Raw genomic sequence first — 27769 nt, forward strand, 5'->3', positions numbered from 1 at the left:
GGATTATATGGGGTTGAATTTTTGATTCCCCTCACCACACAGTAGTGGTATTACTCCAAACCATGGTAATTAACTGATGAATTTTGTTGATTTTCTCTTCTTTCTTTCTTTTCTTTTGGGGTAGGTTAGAATGGGGTGGGTGGGTTAGGGAGGTGGGTAGGAGGGTCATAGGGGGTTAGTTTCAAAATATCATATGTATTTTTTTGAATTGTTTTTAAGTTTTATTCATTAATTGTATCATGATTTAATAAATGAAATTTTAAAAAAAGAAAAGCTGGCAGATTAATTGGCTGATGTCAATTCTCCCTTGGCTTCATTAACTAGTGCCAAATAAATTGAAAAGGGGAGTTAATGGTCATGAGGAATAAATTGCAAATAAGTTTAGGGAAATAAGGAGGTTGGCATAGGATAAATGGGATTGCTGTTTTGGGAGCCAATATAGGCTGAAAGGCTACCTGTGGCCTGATAAGTACAAGATTGGTGGGACCGCTTTAGAATTGGCATTTGTAGGAATCTGTGCCAGACATAGTGCGAGTTTTTGAATAATCCCAGCCCAGCCCCTGCAGTAAAGTTTTCTGCTTTGGTCTGCCGACATGTAAAAATGTATTTTGACTGTGTTGTTGTATTACTTCATATCTAATATTTTGAACTAAAACCCTGAACAGGTTATTGGTTGGTGCTCCAAAGGAAAAAGGCTTTCCAGAACAAAAAGCTAAAGTAACTGGAGGATTGTACAAATGCCCGATTACAAACCAAGAAAATGATTGTGTGCGTGCGATTTTTGACAACGATGGTGAGTGTTTTATTATTAAAGCTCTGGATAGAGAACAATATAAAAGCTCTTCTGAAATTGTTTACCAAGAAAATAATGCTGAACTTGCAATATTTTAGGCTACCAAGAGAGCTGAAAATGTATTTCATAATTTACTTTTAAATTTATGCGAAAAGCTCCCTAGTATTAGTACATTTTACTGTGATTTGCAAAACATCTTTTTTTTTTGTTGCAATCAGCTTTTCATTGGCTTATTTCCATACCTTTCAGGTCCCTTTAAAATACTGTAGTTTTTGGTGGAATTTAAATTACTCTATTGACCTAAAGTTGATTAGCAAAAGCGAAAGTGGATTTATTAAAGACAAATTGTGACTAAATAACACGTTTTTTTTTAGTTAGGTAACAAGGATGGTTGATGAAGGAAATGCAATTGACATCAAAAGCAGTCTTGTCATCAGGACTAAAAGTGATTGAAGTAAAGAGACTTTAGTTACATTGATAACAATATTTGTTAAGCAATGGGAAACTGTGTAGTCATACAAGTTGGTTCTGGAATGGGAAAGTGCACAGTAAGATTCACCAGGGATTAATGTTCGGGTCACTGCTTTTTTTTTCATGTATCAGCGATTCAAATGGGTGGCACAATTTCTAAATTTGCTGTTGATTCAAAAGATGGAGGAATTGTGAGAAAGATAATAATAGACTGTTGAAATGGAGGGACAAGCAGTCAATGACATATAATGCTAAGAAATATGGAATTCAGTGGAATCCCTGATATTTGGCACCTACGGGGATTGCAGATACCAGATCTGTGAATTTTCCAATTGACTGACTTGTACTTGCAATGCCTAACTAATACAGCTATATTACGGGCATGTGCATTTCCACATTTTCAAAATCCTATTCCATGTTTTTAAAATCCACCTCTGTATTTTATCAGTGCCCTCCCTGCCCGCTCTGATTCCCTCTGCTCATTCCGTGCAGTGCTAGGATCTTGCTCTGCTCATTTTTGGCTGCCACATTTCCTGTAGTATAGCATCCCGATGCACTCCCCCATGGTTGCAAAGTATTTCTGATTTGTTGCAATGCCATGCCGTTTATGCCAGCGGTGCTCCCTTGTGTTTTTACCCATATCTCGAAAACCACATGTGAAGAAACTATTGGGAAAGACTAATTGCTTTTAGGGGCAGCTGAAGAAAGATCCTGAATAATAGATGAACACTAGTGCAAATAAATGGTTACAGATTGGACAGAGGTGGTGCCTGGGGATTGGGTGCAGATTGGACAGAAGTGCTGCCTGGGGATTGGGTGCAGATTGGACAGAGGTGCTGCCTGGGGATTGGGTGCAGATGGAACAGAGGTGCTGCCTGGGGATTGGGTGCAGATTGGACAGAGGTGCTGCCTGGGGATTGGGTGTAGATTGGACAGAGGTGCTGCCTGGGGATTGGGTGCAGATTGGACAGAGGTGCTGCCTGGGGATTGGGTGCAGGTTAGGCAAGGGTGGTGTTTGGCATGCTGGGTGCTAGTTATGGGCAAGTACTGCTTTGGGGTCAGGAGAACCAGACACTCTGGTTTGAGCATAGGTCAAGCAGGTACTGCCTGGTGATCTGGAAAGGGCTTGGAGTCTGGATACAGATGGTAGTGTCTGCCTGATATATTATAGTCACTGTCAAAAAAAATTTGATTTTGTTTAAAACAACTAATTTTTTAATGACTTGAAACTGGTAAATTTGTGTGTACATTTTCAAAAAATTTCCAAATGGGGTGCGCTGCCCCCCAAACCCCCTTTCCCCCGCAATGGGCGTTGCACTCCCTTGACTTCTACTGTATGCCTCGTGCAAGTACTCGGCTCATTTTTGACCTCATTCACATGCCTTATATTAAGAATTAATAGTTTAAAAGACAAAACTCAGTGCAAAATGTAATTTGAAAAAAATCAGTATTGTCGTCCTTGATTACATCAAGTTAACTTTAATCAGGTAATTCCCACCTTTTACAAAAGACCTAGTTCAGCTACAACTGGAGCATTGGGTTCAGTTCTATTGAGAGTTTTTTATGTACATAAGTACAATGTACAGAAGCGCCAACATTCTTATTAACTGCAGCCACACAGGTACATAAGATGCACCAGCTACAATAGTGCTGTTTAAATTACCAAATGACAAGATAGAAAAATTGATGATAAATATAAAAGATGCAGTTAACATAAGAAAAAATAATTGCTTTGATAGTGTATACAGATCTTTTGGTGGTTCCAGAGTGGCTTATTGGTGGAAGTTGGGGTAGTATGGAGAGGTTCAAGAGCCTAATTGCTGTTGGATTAAAAACAGTTCTTGAACCTAGAGGGGCTGGATTTAAAGCATTTGCACCTGATGCTTGAAGGTAGCAGTGGGAAGAGGTTGTGACCCAGGGTGGCAGCCTTCTTGTTGCAGCATACCTCATTAGATGTCTTCGATGGACAGCAGATCAGAACCAGAGAGAGATGTGGCTAGGTTTTTGCTGCTTTCTTGCAGCCTTCTGTGTTCCTGGGCAATCATGTTTCAAAATTATACTGTGTTGCAGCCAGTGGGTAAACTTTCCACGGTACACTGTAGAACTTTGATAAAATATTCAATGATATGAAATGTTCCTTTTATTGTCAAGTAATAATACATTTAAAATTCAAGATGCATGATACACTTCAACTTTTGTCTGTTTAAGGCAAACAAAGAGTCACAATGAGCATTGCCTGGTGCTTCTACAAGAGTCCCCTTCAGAAACACTGATTCCCCATGGATTTCCCCACCCAATGCTCCCACAGCCTCTGCAGCTGCACGGACCCATTCATTGGCAAACCTGAGCTCCAGATCCAAACTTCTGTTCGGCACCTGAGATACTTTGGGAGGCCTTCTTGCCCTCATCACCCTCTTGAATCCAGTTTTCAATACCTGGTTCCCTTGAGCCAGTCTCCCGCAGCCTGTGTGGGTCCTTAGACCATAAATCTACAACAACCTGCAGCCTGTGTGGGTCCTTCAACCTCTGAGCCCCTTGGCGGGGGGAGGGGGGGGGTGGTAATACTTCCTACAGACTCAAAAGATCTGCTTGACTTGCTGGATTATCCTTCCACAACAGCTCGGATTCCACCGGCCATTACAATCACATAATAAATTGTTAGCACGAAGATGGAACATTGCTTGCATTCCTTTGAATAGGTGTGGGTTAGTTCTCTAATCTCTGCATCCTCTCCATGGCTTCCACATCCTTCCTGTAATGAAGCAACCAGAACTGAACACACTATTCCAAGTGTGCTCTACCCAAAGTTTTATCGAGCTGCAACATTACCTCACTGCTCTTGAACTCAATCCCTCGTCTGATGAAGGCCAGCATACCATGTGCCTTCTTAACTACCCGATCAACTTGTGTAGCCACCTTGAGAGAGCCATGGATTTGAACCCAAGGTACCTCTATTCTTCCACCCTGCTATTAACCATGTACTCTGGCTTCATGTTTGACCTTCCAAAATGCAGTACTTCACACTTATCTGGATTGATGTCTTCCTGCCACTTTCAGTCCAACTCTGCATCCTGTCCATATTCTTTGGTCCACACTCCTAATTGATTTAATGACAGAATTGCTAGCAATTCCCAAAGGAAAAGACACTGAGCAGGAAGGACATTTTGTTTCTAAAAATGGTTGAAATCCTTCACAATCTATCAAGTTCGTTTATGGTCATGTATGCCCAGGCATACATGGTCATGTTTGCCTCCAAACCAGCTGGTCAACCCACACATAGTACAGAGTGCAGAGCCTCAGAGAGAAATCAATTAGATTACAATAAAGGCAACATTATTTAACTAGTGTGGGGTTTGTTCAGCCATTTGATAATACCAGCAGAGGTAACGATACTATATGTTCAGTGGTAATTGGAATGGGAAATAAAAAGGTGTACAAAAAAAGTGATGCGGTTTGGAGGGGGTGGGGGAGCTTGTGTACTTGTATTACTGCTTGCATGGAGTAAACATTTAGAAATGGACCACCTGACTCTTTAGTGAAGATTTCCATTAATGGCGTGATGTGACATTGGACACTGAACACATGTTGCGACCAACTAGCTCGTGGGTTGTGCTGATAAATGTCAGCCTTCCACACCTGCTGGGACAGAGTCAGTGCCTGGGTGGGGGGGAGAACACTCAGGCATTGACCACCCCCATTGAGGTATTGTGTTCCTGCCCACCTGCTCATGGTCATTGCCCCCCCCCCCCCCTCCTCACCTACAGCCTAGCACACCAACACGTAGCATCTCTAGTCTTCAATATAAGCAGTGCGTTTGTCTATTGCGTCAGAGGGAGAGGGATGGCGGTGGCGCTGCACAAAGGAGGTTCATGTAGGTTAAGCAAATTTTTGAATCGCATATTGTGGGTCCCCACCCCCTTGGTTACCCTAATGCCTCCCTGATAAGACTTGTTCTGGCGTCGACCCTGTGCTGGGTTCTGTGAGTTAATACTGAGGCTATGTTCTGATCAAGATCTAGTTCAAGGAACAATTAATTGTATCTTGTTCCCTAAATGCATTCAGCTCCATTGAAGTTGTAAAATTGAATGTAGATTCCCACAAGTGATTTGGTTAAAATCTAGACATTTTAGTTTAGTTTGAATGTGAAATAACTCCAGTATTTTAATTAAAAAACCTTTTACAGCCAAGTAACTGCAGGGGATTCTGGCTGACTCCATGATGTAGTGTGCTGCTCCTTCACAGTCACAGTGTTTACAATATGCTAGTTGCTAATTTGATGCAGGTTCCCAGCTGCTGTGGAAATTTATCCTGCTGCCAACATGGGAAGATGTTCTCTCACGTAAATTGGCTGCAGTTTTCCTAAAGATGGCAAATTCAGAAAATTAACAAGTGGATATATGGTTCTTTCTGAAGGTCTAATGCAGCATTGGAAATGGTTTTTATTTGCAATCAGATGCCATTGGCTATTATGTTCAATAAAAGAAAGCCTATGGCTCTTCAGTCATTAAAGTTCAGTTCCGTACTCTAGATGAGAGTTGACTGGAATAGTTCAAAAACATGCTTGAAAGAGATGTATTGGATCCAGCTACGTTGTCCTATGTTGGCTTTTTGGTTGGTCTTCTGGGGATAGCTACCTGCTCTAAATCCATCCTTCAGCATAAGTGGAAAGACATTGGAAATATCCTAAGCACTAGACCTTGTTCTGTGTTGGGTAATATTGGAGCAATATGCTGAGACAAAGTAACACATTTCCCCAGTTGTGTGGGCAATCTAGGCATTGTTAAGGAGTCCCCAGAATGGAAAAGGATGTTTATGTAAGGAAGATGAGGTTATTTAAGGATGCAATACGAATAGCGGGGGAGTGCTCAAGAGGTTATTAAACTAAACTAAAACATGGTGATTGACAATTTTGGTTATTAAGGAGTTGTGAAGGATATGGTGTGAGAGCAGGAAATTAAAGCACGTGTTGAAGATTGGTTAATGAACAGAAAAGCCAGGAGTCAGAATGAACTGAACATTTTGGTTGTGGCAGGCTCTGATGGGTGGGATAACACACAGGAGTCTGAGGGGACCAGGAGTAATAGATCTAAGTTTGATGATGCTAATTAGCAGTGTGAGAAGATCAGGGTACCTTCAAGGATCTACAAATAGGCTAAGTGAATTTTGAAAAATGTGGGCATCCATTTTGATGTAGAAAATAGAATCAAAATGTAATTTTAAATGCTGAGAGATTGAAATTTGTTGCTGCTCAGAGCTATCTCTTGTTTCCCTGAACGTGAATGCTATAATATGGAGATCTGGCTATAATTAGGAAGACAGAGTTTGTTGGCTTTAATTGCAAGAGGATTTGAATACAAGATTAAAGAAGCCTTACTAGAATATGGTGAACAGCTTGTCTCCCTTCATAAAGATGTACTTGCTTTAGTAGAGATACAACAAAGTAGCATTAGATTGATTCCTGGGAAATCTAAGTACAGAGTACAGAGAATGTATGTTCCCGTCAGAATTAAAGGCAAAGTTAGCAGGCACAAGGAACCTTGGATTACAAGGGATATTGGGGATCTGGTTCAGAAGAAGAGAGAAGTGTATATGAGGTATAGGGCAACACAGCAAATGAGGTTCTTGAGGAGTATTAAAAAAATTGCAAGAAAAACCTCAAGAAAGAAATCAGGAAGGATAAAAGAAGACATGAGGTTGCTTCAGTAAACAATGTGAAGGAAATTCCAAAGAGTTTTTTAGGTATAAAGAGCAAAAGGATAGCAAGGGACAAAATTGGTCCCCTTGAAGATCAGAGTGGTCAGCTTTGTATGGAGCCAAAAGAGATGCGGGAGATCTTAAATGAGTTTTTTTTTTGCATTAGTATTTACTCAGGAAACCGATGCAAAGTCTAGGGCAGTCAGGAAATCAAACAGTGAGGTCATGAAACTGATACAAATTAAAGAGGGTATCTTAAAGTGAATAAGGATGGATAAATCCACAGGGCCTGACAAGTTATTCCCTTAGACCTTGCAGGGGTTTTAGTAGAAATATTTAAAATGTCGTCAGCCAGGGTTGAGGTGGGAGAGGGTTGGAAGGTAGGTCTGTTGTTTTAAAAGAGGCTCCAAAAATAACCCTGGAAATTATAGGTTGGTGAGCCTGACTTCAGTCGTAGGTAAATTATTGGAAGGTGTTCCTTGAGATCAGATACAAGTATTTGGATAGCCAGGGATTGATTAGGGATAGTTGATGTGGATTTGTCCTATCTCGTTCCCTAATAGAAGATTTAATATTGCACTCTCTAGTTGTTACCTCTATGTTTTTGATTTTTATATTTAACATTTGACAAACTCTAAGCCATCTCGGCCCTTTTACAGTATGGGAGTCCCAGTCAATATGTTGAAAGTTAAAATCTGCTCCTATGACAACCTTGTGTTTCCTGCAGCTGTCAGCTATCTCTCTACAGATTTGCCCCTCCAATTCTCGTTGTTTATAATATCACCCCATGAGCGTGGTCATACCTTTCCCATTCTTCAGCTCCTTCTATGTAGCCTCAGTAGACATGCCCTCTGGTCTATCCTGCCTGAGCACAGCTCTGACAAGCAATGCCACTCCTCCACAGCAACAGAAGGCTGGAACATTGAGCTGCTAATCCTACCCTTCCTGTAGCCAAGTTTCACTGATGGCCACAATGTCATAATTCCACATGCCAATCCATGCTCTAATGTCGCCTGCCTTTTCTATACTACTGAAGTGCCAGTTAATGAAGAAATCAAAGGCTGTGTAGTTAACCAGGAATCATGGCTTTTATTAGTAGAAACTCAGTAGTACAATAATGAATGATGATGGGTGCGTACACAATTATAGCCAAGGGGGGGGGGTGCCTTAAGTGGTACAGATGATACACATCCAGTGTCAGTAGAGCAGACTAAACACAATGAAAGACTGACCGCATGACACAGATTCATCACAACTACTTGCATTGAATAGATGCACCCAAGAACTTTTCCACCACATTAAAACCATTGACTTCTAAAGTTACAAGCAATTTTCACATTGTCTTTTTCTTCTCTACTCCTCTCAGTACTTGGGCACTCTGGTTCCCAGACCCCTGCAAATATAGTTTACCCCCCCCCCCCCCCCCCCCCCCGGCCACCCCGAGTAATACTAGCAAACCTTCCTTCCTGCAGGGATATTATTCCCTCTCCTGTTCAGATGCAAACCGTCCTGCGTGTTGGAACCGGTCCAACTGTCCCTGGAAGAGAGCTCAATGATCCAGAAACCTGAAATTCTCCTTGCTGCACCATGTCTTTTTAGCTCTGTGTAAAGCTGCATAATCCTCATTTTTAACTTCTCTTGCACGTGGCATGGAAGAAATCCTGAGATCACAACCCTAGAGGTCCTGTCCTTCAACTGCGCTAAATTTCCCTGAACTCTCTTTGCAGGACCTCATCACCCTTCCTACCCATATCATTGGTGCCTTCATTGATGACGACATCTGGCTGCTCACCCTCCCTCCTGAGAATCCTGTGAACTCAATCTGAGATATATTGGACCCTGGCACCAGGGAGACAACATACCATCTAAGTTACTCTATCTCTTCCACAGTACCTCTTATCTGTCCCCCTACTAACTGTGGAATAATGAATCACTACAGCTCAACTCTTCTTCTCCCTTGACTTTTTAGCCACTAGACCAGACACCATGACAGAGACCTGATCGCTGTGCCTTGTCCCTGGTAGGTAACCCCCCCCCCCCCCCCACCCCAACAGTATCCAAAATAGTATGCTATACTTGTTATTGAGGGGAACAGCCACAGGGGTACCCTGCACTGCCTGCCTGTTCCCTTTCCCTCTCCTGAGTGTCACCCACTTACCCTTCTCCTGCCTCATAGATATAATAGTGACCCTGCAATTCCTATCTATCACCCCCCTCTGCCTCCCGAATGATCTGATGTTCATCCAACTCTTGCTCCAGTTCCTTTAATTCGGTTTGCAGGAGCTGCAGCTGGATGCATCTCTTGCAGATGTAGACATCAGGGACAATTGTGCTCTCCCAGATTTCACTGATCCTGTATTTGGAGAATTCCACTGCCCTAGCTGCTGTCTCCATTATCGATTCTAAGATTGTTTTGAAATGTGCATTGTTAATTTATCCAAAATTTTTTAGCTTCTCTTCATCATGCTCTGTGGAGAATTCAAGGGAGAACTTCACAGGTTAGGTTATCCAAGAGGAACATTTAGCTCTATTGCTCTCTCTCTGAATTACATTTTGCAGATTTTATATCCTCTGGGTTTTGAGACTCAAGTGGTAGTGCCTCGGGCAGTTGTGACTAAGTTAAATCATATCTGAAAGCACAGCTGTGTCTTTGGCTAGTCAGATGACATGTCCTTTTTGTGTTTTAGATACTTTAATGCTGTTACAATCACAGTGTGATGTTGACAACCAAATTACTATGATTGCATTAAAAGTCATTTCAGACAAAATTTAATTTACAAAATGTTTAGTAACTTGAAAGATTGGAATTACTGGGGATTAATACATGCCTCCCAGAAGGAAGCTAAACTCCTAGGGACTATACTTCCAATGCCACCTACACCCATCAATTGCCATACATCTTGCTGTAAACTGGTGGCATTGCCAATCCCTCCTCCCTTCAAACTAGTGAATCCCATCATCCAGAGCCCAAGACCTGGACAATAGAATTATGCTGAGCTGCCAACTGGCACATGGTAAATATATAATGGTATTTGATTCTGAACTTGTTATTTTTTTTAACCCCCTTTACAGTTGACATTTCACAGGAAAGTAAAGATAATCAATGGATGGGTGTATCTGTGGAAAGCCAGGGCCCAGGAGGCAAGGTTATGGTAAGTTTCAATTTTACACAAATTTTATTCTGCTTCTGCCTCTCTCAGAATCTATGACCCCAGCCATTATATCCAATTGCATTCCAGGGCTTCTTTCTGAGCACTGATTAACCACTGGGAATGTCACTCATCTACACTGGGGAGACTATTCATTCATTCCTTATGAATTGCCAAAAGCTTTTGATGATCCATTCATCCACCTACTTCGATTATTCTGTCCTTGACCATCTAGATTTTGTCCAGATACACTATCTCCCATTTAGGAATGTTAGATCCTAATGATTATTCCATTTTGTTTAGCTTTCAGCTGATGGTAATATTTCTGTTAATCTCATTAACAATTCCATTAGACCTATCTTTCGTTTCTTGACCCATTAGAACCCATTGTGCTTGATTTTTTTTTTAATGGAGTACCAATGAAGGATTTCTTTCTGATATTACAGCTACAATGAGGTTATAAAGGAATCTTTAATTATTCATTTATGGCCTAGGTTTTCAAACTGGTGCTTCCCTCAGTGCAGGGAAAGTGGGTGGGAGGGAGATGAATGGGAAAGGTAATTGTGAAAACAGTTTTTTTTAATTAGAGGGGAGAATTTTTGTGTGGAACAGTTTAGTGGAAAAAAGGGGGCGCAGCAAAAAAAAAACAACAGAATCTCTGACTTACATGATGTAGATTTTTCTGGCATTTAGCAGTTGTGCTCCATCCTAAATTGCCTTGTGAAAAAGTCAGTGAAATTCTGCTTAGAACCCGTGTAGTCCATCTGATGAAGGAGCTTCTATTGTGGTATTTAACAAGAAGTTCTTCAGTGTAGTCCAGGCAATGGTAAACAAATGATGATGCATTTCCAAGTGTGTGACATCTGGTGCTATCCTCAATGTCATCTGCCCTTCTCCCTTCAGATAGCAGGTCATGGGTTTAGGAAAAGCTGCTGAAGAAACCTAGACAAGTATCTGCAGAGGATTTTGTAGATAGTGCACACATAAAAATGAATGTTTAGGGTGGGAGATTAAATATCAGTCATATGACTGCCTCATCCTGGATACTCTCAAGGTTCTGTGTGAATTAAAACTTCACTTTTGAGAGGATATTGGATGAATACAAATGTGTTCTTGGAGGATGGTGGAAGTGATTTGATGAGACACAAGACAAATCTTTTGTTGCAGCATACCCAGTCTCTGACCAGTTTTTTGTAGTCACAGTATTTATGAGGCTGGTTGGTCCATTTAGGTTTCTGGCTAATATTGACTTTCAAGCATTGATGATGGGGAATTAGTGTTTTATAGGATCAGTCAACAATAAGAGGTTAGACTGTTGTTGGAGACGGTCATTGCCTTGTGTGGCATGAATGTACTTTTGTTACTTAACAGTCCATGGCTGAATGATGTCTAGGACTAGTGGTGTCACAGGTAGATGTCAAAAAGAGACCTTTTGGCACGCTGGCCTTCATTATCCAAAGTATTGAGTATTGGAGTTGGAATGTTATGGTGAAGTTGTACAGGACTTTGGTGAAGCCAAATTTGGAGTATTGTGTGCACTTTTGGTCCCCTAACTACAGGAAAGATATTAGTAAGATTGGAAAAAGTACTGCGAATATTTACTAGGATGTTGCTAGGACTTCAGAATGTGAATTATAGGGAAAAAGGTTAAACAGGTTAGGACTTTATTCCCTGGAATGTAGAAGAACGAGGGGAGATTTGATGAGAGGCATACACAATTATGATGGATTTGGAGCAGGGGTCAGGAACCTTCAGCATTAAAAGAGTAATTTGGGCCTGTTTCCCATCAAATAAAACCCATCTGGAGCCGCAAAACTAGTTTGATCCCTAAAATGAAGAAAACACCGCATGTATAGTTTCATTACACTTGTGCTGTGTATATAAGGACTATAATTTGTTACATTTATGAAATAAAGGAAGAACAAACAGAAAACTACTGACATTTTGTTTCTGCTTGTAACAAAGCAAAATCAATTATTTTGAACTCTTTATATTTAAAAAAAATAAAGACATTGGCATGTATAAATTTCAAATAAAATGCACAATGCGGGCCTGTTTGAGTCCATCCCTTATTTGTGAAATATTCACTTTAATTAAAAAGAGCAAACAAAAAAAATGCCAGTTTGTATTTTATCCTGAAGGTTGCCGACCCCTGTGGGTTTCCTCAGTCGAGTAGCTACAGCAGTCAACCGCCAACCTAAATATAAAACACAACTACATCAATTCAGGGTCCAATATAAAAATATATATTTGCAAAATAATAACTCATTAAATGAGTTCTTTCACCTGGTTAATGTGACTTCTGCTCTTGAACCTCACTGCACAGCTGATCAATATCAGGGCTGTAAGACGCCACTTTGATCTTCACACAGGATTGCATGCTGTCATCCGTGAGGTGCGAGCAATGTTTGCTTTTTATGTAGTTCATGCTGAAGAAAACCTGTTTGCATAAGTATGGACTCCGAATACATTTTTTTTCATGTTCATATAAGTGTCGGGAATTGAATTCCATGTTTTGAACATGTTTGGGGAGGTTTTCAATTTCACTCCATTTGTGCTTCTGAGCAAGAATGGTCTTCGGTCGAGCAACATCTTCAAGATCAGCTGTTAAGCTTCTGAACTTGGACACCCATAACTCTTTGTCAGCTATATCGGCCAGTTCGATCTTAAGATCAGGTTGACTTGCATCTGTAAATGCAGTCCTATTCAACAGGGATAAATTGATGTTTAGGGGAGTGACAGGGAAGGACAAAGTGTTTTTTTTTTTCACTCGCTGAACTTGCAGAATTTTTCCCCAAATACAATTTGCATTGCAATGATTGCAGGCTGTAAATGCTCGTAATTGATCTGATTGTGTGTTTCTTTGAACTCTCTCAAAGAGGGGAAGTGAGACAGGGTACCTCAATAAACATCTCTAGCAAATACTGTCATCTTGCACTCAAATGCCAAAACCTCCTCCAACATGTTCTGCATGTTGAGGTGCGCTGTCACATCTATCATGAAGTGCAGCTTTTCCAGCCCATCTGGCTGTTTTAGCTCCAGAAAGGTGAGTTCCAGGAAAGTTTTTACAAGCTCTAGACACGCAGCAAAACGCTTCAGCACCTCCCCTTTGTTGTTCAGCAGGAGATCAGAGTATGTGCTTTCAACTTCCAATAATGAACGGAACTGTCAGTGGTTTAATCCTTTTACCATTATTTTGTTCACTATCTGTGTGACAAGATTCATCGCTTCTGTGCATTCCAGAGGAAACGTTTGAGCGCACAATGCCTCTTGATGCAGAATGCAGGGAAATGTCAGCAGTTTTCTATCTAGCGACTTCTGAAGTAAAGTCACAAACCCCCTTCTGTGCTCCTGTCATACTCGGTGCCCCATCAGTAGCCACTGACACCGAGTGGATGGTGTTTATCTCTTTGGTCTTTAAACAATCTAAAGCATCCTCCAGTGCCCAGCAGAGTTCACATATCTGCATAGTAGCGCTATTTGCTGAATATCACTTACATCTTTTGATTTGTCACAGGTGATTGAGTACACTGGAGCTGAATTAATGTCCCTAATTAGTTGACTGGTGATATTTGCTGCCATTTTTATGGGCCTGTCCTTGACGGTCTTTGCAGAAGTACTTGAATTTGTAGATTTCGTCCACTTCTTCAAAGTATCCATGGTTAGCTCACTGGGGGTCGAAAGTTCAAAACAAGTCCCTTGCCGGGCGGCGACAGGTGATGCATACAGTGGTATCACCCACTACAGTGCTGTGACGCAAATTTTGATTGGCAAAATATTACAACATGTTTTATTTTAATGTTGCAAGTTCACCTTAATCTCTGAAATAATAACTATTACACATTGATAAAACTAACTAAATAATTTAAATAAAATGGCCATTTACTGTATACACATTATTTTTTCAAAGCCACAGGGAGCCACGGCAGGAGGATGAAAGAGCCGCATGCAGCTCCGGAGCAATGGGTTGCAGACCCCTTGTTTAGAGTAAATGCAAGCAGACTTTTTCCACTGAGACCAGAGCTAGAGGACATGGATTAAGGGTAAAAGGTGAAATGTTTAAAGGGAAATGGATGGGAGGTGAATGGAGGGGCTATATTTCAGGTATAGGTCATTGGAACGAGGCAGAATAATAGTTAAGCACAGACTAGATGGGCCAAAGGGCCTGTTTCTGTGGTTCTACAAGCCTGGACTGCTTCTTATCCAAGGACTGTCAAATGGAATTCAACAGAGCATGGACATCAGCAAAGATGATTTCTGAGCCTAAGATGGAAAGAGTTGATTGATGAAGCGTGTGTAGATGATTCCAATGACTATCACTGCGAAATGGGTTCCTGCTTAAAAGTGGGCTGTAAAATGATACGTATTGCCAAACTGATCATTTTAAAATGTAAAATGTCTTGTAATTTCAGGTTTGTGCACATCGATATGAGCGAAGACGGGATGTGAATAAGCCTGAGGAATCTCGGGATGTCACCGGGCAGTGCTATATTTTGAGCGAGGATCTAGTTTTCCGAGGAGATAAAACCGATATAAATGTGAAACTCTGTGAAGGGCGACCACAAGGTCACGAAAAGTTTGGTGTCTGTCAGCAAGGTGTAGCTAGTGCATTCACCAAGGGTGCTAATTATTCTGTGTATGGGGTTCCAGGTGCATACAACTGGAAAGGTAATTTGTACTTTAAAACAAACCATTGTTATTTTACAGATATTATTCTGCAGACTTTGTAATAGTGTAATGATATTTTTGTGGAGAAATGTGATGTACTTGAAAAATTAGCTGTTAGCATGTTTGTATAGTATATAAATTTGTGATGTAACTGCATAATGTCTTCTTTCTTTGGCTTGGCTTCGCGGACGAAGATTTATGGAGGGGGTAAAAAGTCCACGTCAGCTGCAGGCTCGTTTGTGGCTGACAAGTCCGATGCACATCTTCACCAAAATTCTTGCTTCCTGTAGCGGAACAAGTATTTAAAAAAAAAACTACAGTAGTCACTAAATTGAATTTAAAAAGAGACATAAACAAAAGATAAATAATAAATATTCACAGTTTTCTTGAGTTTAAAAAAACAATGACTGCAATAGTGTAGAGTTGAAGCAGTCCATACTGTTTTTTTTTTAAAAGGGAGGTTCAAGAGCCTGATAGCTGATGGAAATTAACTTTTTGAACCTAGATGCCCTGGCCTTCAGACTTCTGTCTGAAGGTAGCAAAGTTGCATCTGCTCACACTCTTTGGAATTACATGTTCAGCTTGATCAGGATAACTTTCAGATGAATCAAACCAAAATTTCCTGTCACTAGAATACATTGATTGTCAGTCACACTAATGCTGTTTATACACTGAGCATAATCAAGATTTTCCCTCCTACTCTTTTGAACTTGAATATTGGTAGTTGTTTGACTTACTCATCATATACATATTTTGAAGTTTATATAAACCATGTAACGAAAATAACTTGAAATGTAAATACAGCAGGAATTCTAAGCTTTATGTACCCTGGGACTTCATGCAACCTGCATCAATGTACTTTTGATGGAATTGCTCATGGGGATTTTTTGTTGTTGTTCTTTATTCCCTCAGGAATTGTGCATGTAGAATCCAGAGATATTGAGGAAATTAATTTTGATGATGGACCCTATGAAGTTGGAGATGAAAATATCAGGGATGAAAAAATGGTTCCTGTTCCTTCTAATAGCTATTTGGGTATGCATTTGCATAATAATATTTAACAGGAAGGGAATAAAATTTTTCAAATTTAAATTTTAAGAATGGAAAAGAGAAGGGATGTAGTATGGTGACATGGTGTTGAATGGCTTCTTTCCATGCTGTGCATCTTTGATTCATCCTCAGGGCATCATTCTCCCTTGGTGACCACATAGTGTTGCTCAAAGTTGCTTATTTCCTAAACTAATGTCTTTGTGCTTTCTGACTGAGTGGAACGATAGAACATTGAAGATTTATAAGTTCCAGCCCTCCTGCAGTTGGTCATTGAGTGGCCAGGTCTGGTGTGTATTTATCTCTGTGTGTCACAAGTGCAACTGCTCTCAGGCTAGAATTAACCATGTAACGAAAATAACTTGAAATGTAAATACAGCAGGAATTCTAAGCTTTCTAAGAATTCTCACTTCCTGGGATGAAGAATGATTTCAGTCACTCTGGCAACAATAAAGCTGTCTCTTCTTGCTGTGCTAAGTGTTTCTACCTATTGATCAATTGATCAATGTACAGGCTCCACTTATCCTCATGAAAAAAACTATGGGACCAATAAAACCATAACATTTAGAAAGAAGTGGGATAACTATTTTTTGGAGTCCCCTTCAAGCAGCTTTGTTGGTGACTTGCTTCTTATTAAGTTCTGAAACCACAAAGGGAAAAAATATCTGCTGATCGGTGTTTGTCGGAAGTGACCGACTGATGGTGTTTTTGTGACAACTTATCCATTCTAATTAAACCATGCAGTGTTGTGATTAAAGAAATGGTCATCTCATGAAATATGATTAAAGCAAATAATTCTCCAAATATCTAAATAAAGTAACTGTATTCCTCATTCAGGGGTTTGTCTTGTGTGACCATGGTCTGAGATTGCTGAATCCCCTGATCATTCCTTTTCCTTGGGTGAGGCCTATAACTAGGGAGAAACATTGGGGTACTTTGGCTGCACCTTCCACAACACATATTCCAGAAAAGTTCACTGCTGTTCAGTCTAAGGTGACCGCAGCAAGTCAGGGTAAAAAGAAAAAAATGCTGAAGCTAACTTTTGTTCCCTGAAGAGCCTTTGTCCCTACAGTCTAAGATCATTAATCTTTTGATTTGATTGCTTTGGTCAGTGAAAGAGTTGGGGGCTTTTTGAAAGTCTAATTGGGACTTTTGCCAGGTTTCAGCTGGCAGGAATTCCACTGAGGCTTACTGAAGACATAATGAGCAAAATTTTCCCAGCAAAGGTTTGAAACTGACCCAGTCATTCTCCAAAAATCTAGTATGGCAATATTCCTCCTCCTCTCAACAAACTCTTCTTCTAAAATAAGCACTCTGAGTAGAAACATGACGTGGAGACAATATTTTCATTTCATCTTCACTAGCTTCGAGGAAAATTAGAATTCTTATTACTAGTCTTCTCACTATTATAACTTTTGTGTAAGTAATAGACTTCCCCTATGCTTATAAGGTGATTCCCTTTGAGGCATTCCACAGATACAGCTCATCTTCAGTCTGTTCATTTACGTACTGATCCACTTGACTGTCATTAGAACTGAATGCAGTGCATTTGGCTAAATGCAAACAACCCAGCAGCAGCTTATTATCCCAACATTCAACTAATGTGGTTGTAGCCATCTTAATGAAAACTCAAAACAACAAATGGAAATGTACATTGATTCAATGGATTGTAGATCTAATGCAATTGAATCATTTTTGTAGATCCTTTATCTGTTAGGTTGCCTGTGAAAGTTAATTGATTTGAATGCTTTGACTCTCATGTTAGGTTTCTCTCTGGACTCTGGCAAGGGAATCACTTCACCAGATACGCTGACCCTTGTATCAGGTGCACCAAGAGCCAACCACACTGGAGCTGTTATCTTTTTAAAGATGAAGAAGTTAACACGAAATCTAATAACGGAATACATACTGAATGGAGAAGGCCTGGCATCATCTTTTGGATATGATGTTGCTGTGGTGGATCTTAATCAAGACAGGTTAGTCCATTGAGCTGAAGCAGGATACAAGCAATATTCTGTATCATTCTGCAGAACATCCTTCTATGTACTGTAAATGGGGCCCAAAACTGCTTGCAGTACTCCAAATGTAGTCTGACCAATGCCTTCTAAAGCCTCAGCATAACATCCTTGTTTTTTGTCTTCTTGAATAATAAAATTGCATTCACTTTCCTTACTGCAGACTCAACCTGCAAGTTGACCTGTAGAAAATCCTTCACCGGGACTCCCTCTGGACCTCCACTTTCTGAAGTTTCTCCCCATTTTAACCCGTCTACCAAAGAGCATGACTATACACTTCCCCTGCAGAACTCCACTGGTCACCAGCAGCCAACCAGGAAAGGCCCCCTTTATTTTCATATTTTGGCTTCTGCAAGTCAGCCAGTCTAGTACTTACCCAGTAACATCATGGACTTATATCTTGTTTAGCATCCTCATGTGCAGCAGTTTATCAAAGACCTTCTGAAAATCCCAGTATACATCATCCTTTGATTCTCCTTTGTCTTTCCTGTGTAGCTTGTTACTTAAAGAACTCCCATGAGATTTGTCAGGCAAGTCAACTTGTACTCAAGAACAGCAGATGGTGCAGGGAAAAATAGGGGAATGCTGTGGTTATGACTCTAAGCTAAGTTGTGTCCTAGTTTGTCAGCCTCTTGGCCAGGTTATTAATTTTAAGGGTGTGTTTTTAAAAAAAAAAAAAAAAAAATTGCTATTTTAAAAAAAACTAATTGAAGATGGTTCATTTTATTAATCCTATCTTGATTTTATAAACAGAATAGTACTGGCATTCAATATCTTTAAAAATGAATTGCATGATGACTGACAAACTTAATTCTAATCAGCAAAATAAACTCCAGGATTTGGACCTATTGTCAGCACAAGAATTTAACATTCAGGAATCCAATCATAGCGCCATCTACTGACCCTCCAACTAGAGCAGATAAATGTACAAACTTCAGGATAAATTTTGCCATAGCCAAAAGGTTTGTATGGACACTATGATTATAATTCATTAAACAGAAGTGCTAGAGATCATGCATTATTCTTTATGTAGCAAGATAAGTAACCATTGTTTCCAGCCTGAGCCCTTAGTCAAGGTATGAGCAAAAAGCAGGCAGGTGCCTGAATAAAATAGTGTGGGAAGGACAGGAGAGGAGCACAGGCCCACAGGATGTCGGTAGGAGGGCAGAAGAGAAAAAGCTGAGAAGTGATGGGGGAGGAGAGGGAAGTGGTTGGGGAGCTGGAGAAAAGGAGACCGAGGTAGGAATAGAGAGAGATAGAAGGGGACTAACTGAAACTGGAGCAGTCGTTATCAATGCCACCTGGTTGAAGAGTGCCCAGATGGAATACTGAGTGTTGTTTCTCCAATTTGCAAGTGGCCTCAATTTGGCAGTGCACAAGGCCATGGACAGACATGTCAGCATGGGAGTGGGACGTGGAATCTAAATAGCTACCCTCTGGGAGGTCCTTGTTATTGCAGCGGGCAGAGCAAAGGTGCTCAATGAAATTGTCTCCCAGCCCCTCCGATGTAGAGGGGGTCACAATGGGAGCACTGGATGCAGTAGATGACCCCTGCAGATTTACAAGTGGTGTGACTTGCAAGGACTGTTTTGGGCCCTGAATGGTGGTAGAGGAGGAGGTGAAAGCGCAAGTGTAGCATTTCCTGTGGTCACGGGTAGTCACTAAGGGGGAAGTTAGTTGGAAGGGATGAGTGGACAAGGGACCTGCTGAAGGAGGAGAGGAGATGTGTCTAGTAGTGAGATCATGTTGTAGATGACAGAAATTACTCTCAAGTATTCTAAAATACTTGTATTGCATGCAGAGATTGGTGTGGTGGTGGGTGAGGACAAGGGGAATCTTGTCCTAGTTGCATTTAGGAGCAGAGGAGGCCAGGTCAGATGTGCGGGTAATGAAGGAGATGCGGGTACGGCTGAGTTGATGGTGATTGAGAGGATGCTTTTTTTTTTAAGGTTGGCATCTTAAATGATTGCTAAACAATCTGATTGAGATTGAGGAATTGAGAGAAAAATAACAGAATTCTGACAGGGGACAAGATATGAAGAAGTGTGCTTGAGGTAATTGTGGGAAGTGGTGCGATTGTCAAAAATGTCTGTAGCAAGTTTGTCTTTCAAGGTGGAGACCAAAAGATTGAGAAATGGACCAAGTGAATGTGAGGTCTGAGTGGAAGTTGGCAGCAAAGTGTTTAAAGTTTACAAGCACATCGTGTATAAGGCAGCATCACTGTAGTGGAGGAAGAGTTGAGGAGCCTTGCCGGTGTAGGCTTGTAGCATTGATTCTCTACATAGCCAGCAAAAAGGCAGGCATAGCTGGGGGACCTACGTGGGTACCCTTGACTACCCTTTTGAGTTGAAGAAAGTGGGATGAGTCAAAGGAGAAGTTATTGAGGTTGCGAACAAGTTCTTCCAGGTGGAGAAGGGTGGTGGTGGTGGAGTGTGACTGCTTAGGTTTGTTGTGGAGAAAGAAAGTATGGGGGATGGTAGTGTATAGAGATTGGATGTTCTTGGCGAAGATAAGGCAGTTGAGTTTAGGGAATTGGAAGTTGTTGAAGTAATGGAGTGCATGTGAGGTATTGAGGATGGACGTAAGAGGGAATGGAGTGTAGGTGAGATAACAATTCAGTGGGGCAGTACGTAGAAACTATAGATTGTGGACCTTGCGTAGGAGGTAGAACCGGACAGTGCAGGGTTGGGGACTAATGAGGTTGGAGCCATGGGAGGGAGATGACTGGAAGTGATGAGGTCAGAGATGGTGTGTGAGACAGTGGCTTGAATGTTTTTGTGTGGGGTCCTGTCCAAGATTCAAGTAAGAGGAAGTGACTGAGAGCTAACATCTAATCTTTGTATAACACTATTTTGGACATCCCAAAATGCTCTTCAGCTAATAAAGAACTTATTATGAAGGTGTAACTACTGTTGTAATGTAGGAAATGAGATTGATCCTGAATGTTGCTTTTAATATGTTTTGGTGATGGATTTTTAAAAATATGTAATCATTATTTGTAATGTGAGGTTGGTTGATTATGGATACCTAGTAGATTCCTTAGCAATGTGCCTGACTTTACTGTTTAGCCATCTGGTGGACTTTTTAATTTCATAAAGAGGTGCAGTGGTGGGTCATAAAAATCTTTTCAAAGGGAAGTGAATAATCGTTTAACAGAATAACCAAAAAACTTAGCATTAAATTGAGATGGCTTATAATAGGAGAAGCAACTGGAAAGCTAGAGTATCTGTGCCATGGTATAATTACATAACCATTTATTTATTAAAAAAGTTGTGTTAGTGTTTAAAGTTCAATTTAGGAATGCAAGCTTAAAATAGTCTTTTTTAACCTAGTTGATGGCATAAATTTTGAATAAATGTTCTTCCCATGGAGAAATCCTATAATTATCTTTCAAAACCCGCCCCATCAGTAGAAAGCAAGAAAATGCAACAATAGTAGAGTGTGGTTTGTGTTGCGGAAAGAGAGCACTTGCAATAAATGTGCTCATTGTTATTAAGGTCGATGGTCTGTTAGGGAAATTGTCAAAAAAAAAACTTTATTTTGCTTCAGCATTTTAATGAGGATTTTTTTTACAGCTGGCTGGATCTTGTGGTTGGAGCACCACAGTTCTTTGATAGAGAAAAAGAAATTGGTGGTGCTGCATATGTTTATATCAATGAAAAAGGGGATTGGAGTAAAGCAAATATCATTCGATTAAATGGTACCAAGGACTCGATGTTTGGATTGGCTGTTGAGAGCATAGGTGATATTAACCAGGATGGATATCCAGGTAAATATCTCAAAATATGGCTTTCATTTGTGTGTACTTTAACAGTGTTACTTTAGGTTTTTATTTAACATTTCTAATAGATATTGGAATTGTTGGGTGATCCTCATCTATAGTCCACTAGACCTGCCAGTTCTTTGTGTCAATGAGAGTCATCTTTAACCCTTTTCATCAGGGAGCAAAAACTTTCCAAAATATTTTTTTTAAACTTTGAAGATTAAATCATATGCACAGGTATCAAGGGTTTAGATCTGTGCATCTGATTCCTTAACCAGGACTAAGAACCCGCTCAGCCTGTAACCCCTTCCTCTGGAGATGAGAGATTCCATCCTTATGGAGAAACCAGAAAATTGATGGCAAAGCCTAGTATGGTTTATGGAGTGACTGGAATCTCAAATGGTACATGAAAACTTGGTCTAGGTATTTTATCTCCATTATTATAATTTTAACTTTTGTTTTATTCATAGGTTTTAATTGGGTAGATCAAAGCATATTTTATTGTCTTTCATACCACATGGAAATGTCACAGATTTCAGTCAAACTAGAACCTGCCATTCAATTATTATAAATCCATTTTGTGTTGAGGGCAGCACACTTGGCGTAGCAGTTAGCGCAACGCCTATACAGCGCCAGTGACCTGGGTTTGTATCCTGCGCTGTCTGTAAGGAGTTTGTACGTTTTCTCTGTGCCTGCCTGGGTATTCCCCAGGGGCTACAGTTTCCTCCCACCATTGGAAACATACCTGGGGTGTAGGTAAATGGGATGTAAATTGGGTGGCACAGACTCGTGGGCCAAAGTGGCCCGTAACTGTGCTGTATGTCTACATTTAAATTTTAAAAAAATGTTATCCACTGTGTAGTTTCAGTGTCCTTTTATCTTTGTAAAGTATATTCTTTAATACTTTGTAAGATTTGGCATGAAAGACTTGCTAGTGGCTGTTTTAAATCTGTTCATAAATGGGTGCTAATGGTTCTGTCAATCTCCCTTCAGATATCGCTGTTGGAGCACCGTATGACAACCATGGCAAAGTTTTTATATACCATGGATCAAGATCTGGAATAAATACAGATCCAGCTCAGGTAAGAATTTTTACCTAATGTTTACATTTGCAGAAGTTTGGGTTTATAAATTCTTGCTGCTCAAAAATAAGCAATTATCTCAACTGTACAATATTATGCTGCTTTTAATTCTATTTTATTGAATATTTAACTTGGGCGTTACCCTTCTAACAGTTTATATTGCAATAATATCTGCTGCAACTAAGCAATTTGGCTGCATTAACTGCTGGATAAGTTGTATAACCAAAGCACAATGTTGGCCTTTAATTTAGTGAGATTTTTGCCATTGTCAAAAATTTCTGGCAGTTGAATAGCTATTGAATCTAAAGTAATAAAGAGTTATAATTGTTGGCCATTTTTGTCTGGGTGTAACTGCGGAGGTGGTTTTATTTCATTTTGATACAGAACAAAACTCTGGTATGCTTCGAGTTCAGTGAACCTATACTGGCAGCAATAGAAATTCACCAAAGCAATGGTTCCTTAAACAAAATTAGTTTAATTGTCTGAGTATAGAACAACAAGATCAACCCTTATCAACATTGTTATTTACACAATCCCTCCCCCCCCCAACCTAATCTAAGTGTAAGTGCGTGTAATGTGTTTTCAAGAAATTCTTTTTTTTACTGTCCAATCTTCCACTGTCCATGTTTTCAAGGCTACAGCTTCCAGTTAACTTCAATCCTACGCACAGAATCAAACAGTTATTACATTCAAGCAAACTTTAGTGCTTTACTTAGAAATACCAGGCAGGAAAGTTGTGGAGGGTTACAGAGAGATGGTTGTTGCATACAGGAGTGTCTTCCAGAAGAAAGTTGTCTTCTTTCCAGGTTTTTCTCACAGTTCTTCTCCTCTTTGCCACACCGGGAAGACAGCTGCCACTCCTGATTTCCGCAGAGAGTACACTCAGGCTACCATATTAGAACTCTTCCCAGACTTGAAAAAGGAAGCCTTTTCAGCAGACTCCTCTTCTGGTCCAGCCTTTTCTCAGATGCCTCCTGCTGACTCCTCTCTCTTGTTCTCTACCTGCACCACCCCCCCCCCCCCCCCCCAATGTTCCAGTCACTTTTTTAGGTTTAACTTTGCAAATGTTGCAATTTCCAGGCTTTGCAAAAAACACATGGCCCCAACTCTCCACAAATGTTTCTGTCCTGGGGTGTGCTTGCACATGTTGCTAAAGCCCAGAATCTTCTGTTTGCACCTGCCCTCTGACTTCGCAAGGCTGTGTCTGAAATGCATACAACCTAACAGCTAACCCAATTGTAATCCCTTTTATAAGCCTATATTGCGTCACAGGTACCAGACTGCAATTATGGATTTTGGTTGGTAGTTTAATTTTAGAAATTAAATTGGCATCCTTTTTGACAGACTGCTTTATGGTAAGAAATCACTTTGTACCAAAGGACTTGTTCTGGAGAGAATTTTAGTTTTGAAGTTGCTTGCCAAAAGGCCAACTTAGTTTTTGTTATCCCAACAGAAATAGTTGCTCTAGATTTTAAATGGTATTCTTTTATGTGGCAAGAAGTGATGGTGTATTTTGAAGGGAGAAAATTGGTGACATAGTCTAGTCACCATAGTCATTATTGAAACAGAACACAAGTATGGGTTCATTATTTAGGATTGTATGTTGTATTAAGACAGCAGTGTGTTTATAATCCTTGGACCTCCTCATTGCTTGTCTAGATAGTGACCAAAGAAGCTACAGATCATGGGGAGGGCAAGGATTGTTTGCAGGATTAACTAGGCTTGTAGAATTAAAATAAAGATGAAACATATGACAGAAGGTTACTTGATATTACTGCTGAGTGGCATTCTCATTTGAGTTAGAAAAGTTTGTCAAGATCATTAATTTATATCATTTTAGTTTTTTTAGTTTTTAAACTGGAGGAGGCACAAGGAATATTAGCTGCCTTGTTATTTTTTAGGTCATGAATAGATGTGATGACTTTGTGGCAAAAAAGTGCAATTTTTTTGAGAAATCGGTTTTAATGACAGGTTTATTTTTGTGTTTGGACAGAAATGGACTTTGACCATGTGTCCATGCCAACCACCACATCAACATCTCTAGTAATCCTATTTCCAGCACTTAGTCCATAGCTTCTATTCGTTGGCGACTCAAGTGTCCAGGTACCTCCTAAATGTTGGAATACTTCCCTCCACTATTCTCTCTCAGGCATTGTTCCAGATTCCAACAACCTTTTAGGTGAGAAAATTCTTCCTCGAGTCCCCCCTGAAATCTTTTGTCACTTACTAGATATCTGCTTTTAGATTCCTTTGCTATGGGGAAATATTTCCTACTATCCACCCGTCTGTGCTTTTCATTATTCAGCAGACCTTTGTCAGGCCCTATTCCCCCGACTCCCACCAGCCTCCTCCAATATGAGAAAAACAGACCCAGCCTATCAAAGCTCTCCTTGTAACTGAAACACTCCCCCAAGCAATGCCTTGTGAGGCTCCTCTGCATCCTCTCCAGCACAATCATGCTTTTTGTGTTGTACCAGCTTTTCAGCTCTGGCCTAATCATAGTATCTCTGCTCTTGTATTCAATGAGCTGCTATTAATAATACCGGCAAGTATCATTTGTGCCGCCTTCACCCCTCATCTATGCTTCAGGGATCTTTGGGTTTCTACTTGGTATTCCCAGGTATTCTGCCATTCATTGTGTACGTCCTACTACACCTAGCCCTGCACCACCTCACACTTACCAAGATTAAATTCCATCTGCCATTGCTTTGCCATCTTAACAGTGGATAACTATCATCCTGTCACCAACAACCATCCTTCTCACTATCAATAATACCATTTTTTTTTTGAGTTGGGTATTCACCACAGAAAGTCTTTCATCTAAATCATTGGTTTTCAAACTGCCCCTAAACTCGCATTCCACCATAAGCAATCCCTATGCCATAAGTGCTCTGTGATTAGTAATATACCACTGATGTAATTGTAACTAATTGACTCGTTATGTGCAAAGTTTCAGAACTCCAAAGGAAATGGGCCAATGACAATTTTTCTCAAGCAAAATATTTCAGTAGCATTTGGGTCTAGAGCAGTGGTTCTTAACCTCCCCCCCCCCCCCCCCCCCACCCCCTCACATACCACCATAAGCAATCCCTTACTAATCACAGAGCACTTATGCATAGGGATTACTTAAGGTAGAGTGTGAGGTTAGAGGGGCAATTTGATAACCACTGATTTAAATAGTACTATTTCATGTCTCCAGGACATGCCAAAGTGCTTTCCAGACATGTCAGAATATAGGTAATCAGTGATCTAGCTCATGGCATTTTTGGAGTAACCAGCTATAACAGTTTTAGATGCATGGATTAATCCTTTAACTAATAATAAAATGTAATTCTTGGAAATAAACCAGATCCTTCATGTGGATGACCCTACTGTTAATCACTTTGGCTACTCTCTTGCGGGCAACATGGATGTAGATGGGAACCACTATCCTGATGTGGCTGTTGGATCACTTAGTGATGCTGTTTTTATATACAGGTGAGATACTTTGTCCATCAACCATATTGATAAGTGTATAGTCCATGGATCCCACAACATATTCAATTTGAAAGCATTTTGCTTTTGAAAATAAATGCAGAAGGTTTTGGAACCACAGCGGACCAGGCAGCATCTGTGCAATGAAAAGCAGTTAATATTTCTATCATTCTTTATCAGAACCAAGCAAAAGAAAACAAGTTAGTTTTAAGATTAAAAGAATGTGAGGGAGGAACAAGGGGAACATTGCTGGTAAGATGAGACCAGGGTTGCCATATGGATAAGCAGCGATTTAAAATTTAAGTGATAGGTTAATAAGGGCTGGAAGAGGTAAAGAACACAAACAAAGGAGAGTAAACTCTGTGAAAGAAGAGCAGCTCAAGAGACTGGGAAAACAAACCAAGAATCTTTAAAAGCTGAGAAATGTTGAGCTGTGTGATAACCCAGCAGGTCAAGTCGGGTCATGCTGGAGAAGTGTAATAAATGAACCGATATTATAGATGAGTGACCTACAATGGATCAGTTCTGAAACAGACAGAAAAAGGTTGTTGAATTTAAAATTGAGTCTGGAATATTGCAGCATGCAGCATGCAAGATGGGCTATTCCTCAAACTTGTTGTGGAAATTTAAGGTTGCCTCTTTAGACTGAAAGTAAAATAGTTGCTCACTTGTGGTGGAGAATCTGTACTTGGGTGGTTCTCCCAATGTTGAGGAGATCATGTAGGCCATTAGATTGGAAAAAGTGCTGGTCAATTGGTGCTTCGTCTAGAAAGGATCTTTGTGTCCCTGGATGGTGGGAAGAGATGAGAGAACAAGGGTTTCATTTCATGAACAGATGCCATGAGAAAGTCAGTGATTACTGGTGATGGGACAAATAGCTACAAGTTTATGTCCTGCAATACTTGCATGTTGAATCAGAGAAATTCCCTCTTTCAAGTGCTAGTAAACCTATCTGCAGTATTGCTGCTCTAAACTTGCCCAGCCTACAATTTTAGAATTCTAGCAGATTGGTGGTGAAGTCACCTGTCAGATGCCTGCCATAGTTGAGTAGATGAAAGATGTGAGATGTGTTGTTAGTATGAGCATTGTGGTAGGTGTTCAAGTATAGTAGTGCATTGATTGTCAGACATGGTGTGCTGTGGCTTCCACTTGGCACATTAAAGAATGCTTTCTCAAGATTAAAGATTCCTTTGTTATCGTGTACGTAAATATGCACAATTTGTTTAATTTTGTTTGCCCATAATGGCACAAAGAAGTGCCGCGTGTTCACAGATCCCACCGCCTCCTGCATTTCTGTAACTTCCTTAGCCGCACAGCGTAGTCTGCTCTGGTGGTAGAGCTGAGCTACATCCAAGTCGCCCTCGTTGGTTCCTGGCTCCGATCCCCTGATATGATTAGGCCACTGTTAACACCAGAGGCCCCTAGGGAGCTCTGCTCACCATCAGGACCCTCACAAGCATGGTTAGTGTAATAGTAAACACAACACCATCACAGCGTCAGCAATCCAGGTTCAAATCCGGTACTGTCTATAAGGAGTTTGCAAATTCCCCTGTGTCTTCCTGGATTTCCTCCAGGTGCTCCGGTTTCCTCCCACATTCCAAACATGTACAGGT

At 40.5% G+C, this 27769-nt stretch overlaps 1 protein-coding gene across 3 annotated transcripts in view; it reads left to right on the forward strand.

Moving 5' to 3' along the window:
- LOC138762176 (integrin alpha-6-like) overlaps positions 1 to 27769 on the forward strand; it is a 99276-nt gene that overhangs the window by 34421 nt on the left and 37086 nt on the right. For all 3 annotated transcript variants that reach the window (XM_069935734.1, XM_069935735.1, XM_069935736.1), the window contains exons 2-9: positions 666 to 793; positions 10031 to 10110; positions 14520 to 14775; positions 15688 to 15810; positions 17588 to 17798; positions 21413 to 21606; positions 22594 to 22682; positions 26032 to 26159. In XM_069935734.1, the coding sequence (XP_069791835.1) occupies positions 666 to 793; positions 10031 to 10110; positions 14520 to 14775; positions 15688 to 15810; positions 17588 to 17798; positions 21413 to 21606; positions 22594 to 22682; positions 26032 to 26159 (1209 nt within the window). The remainder of the gene's footprint in view (positions 1 to 665; positions 794 to 10030; positions 10111 to 14519; positions 14776 to 15687; positions 15811 to 17587; positions 17799 to 21412; positions 21607 to 22593; positions 22683 to 26031; positions 26160 to 27769) is intronic.

This window comes from Narcine bancroftii, chromosome 4 (assembly GCF_036971445.1).
Source record: "Narcine bancroftii isolate sNarBan1 chromosome 4, sNarBan1.hap1, whole genome shotgun sequence".
In the NCBI taxonomy this organism is placed as follows: Eukaryota; Metazoa; Chordata; class Chondrichthyes; order Torpediniformes; family Narcinidae; genus Narcine; species Narcine bancroftii.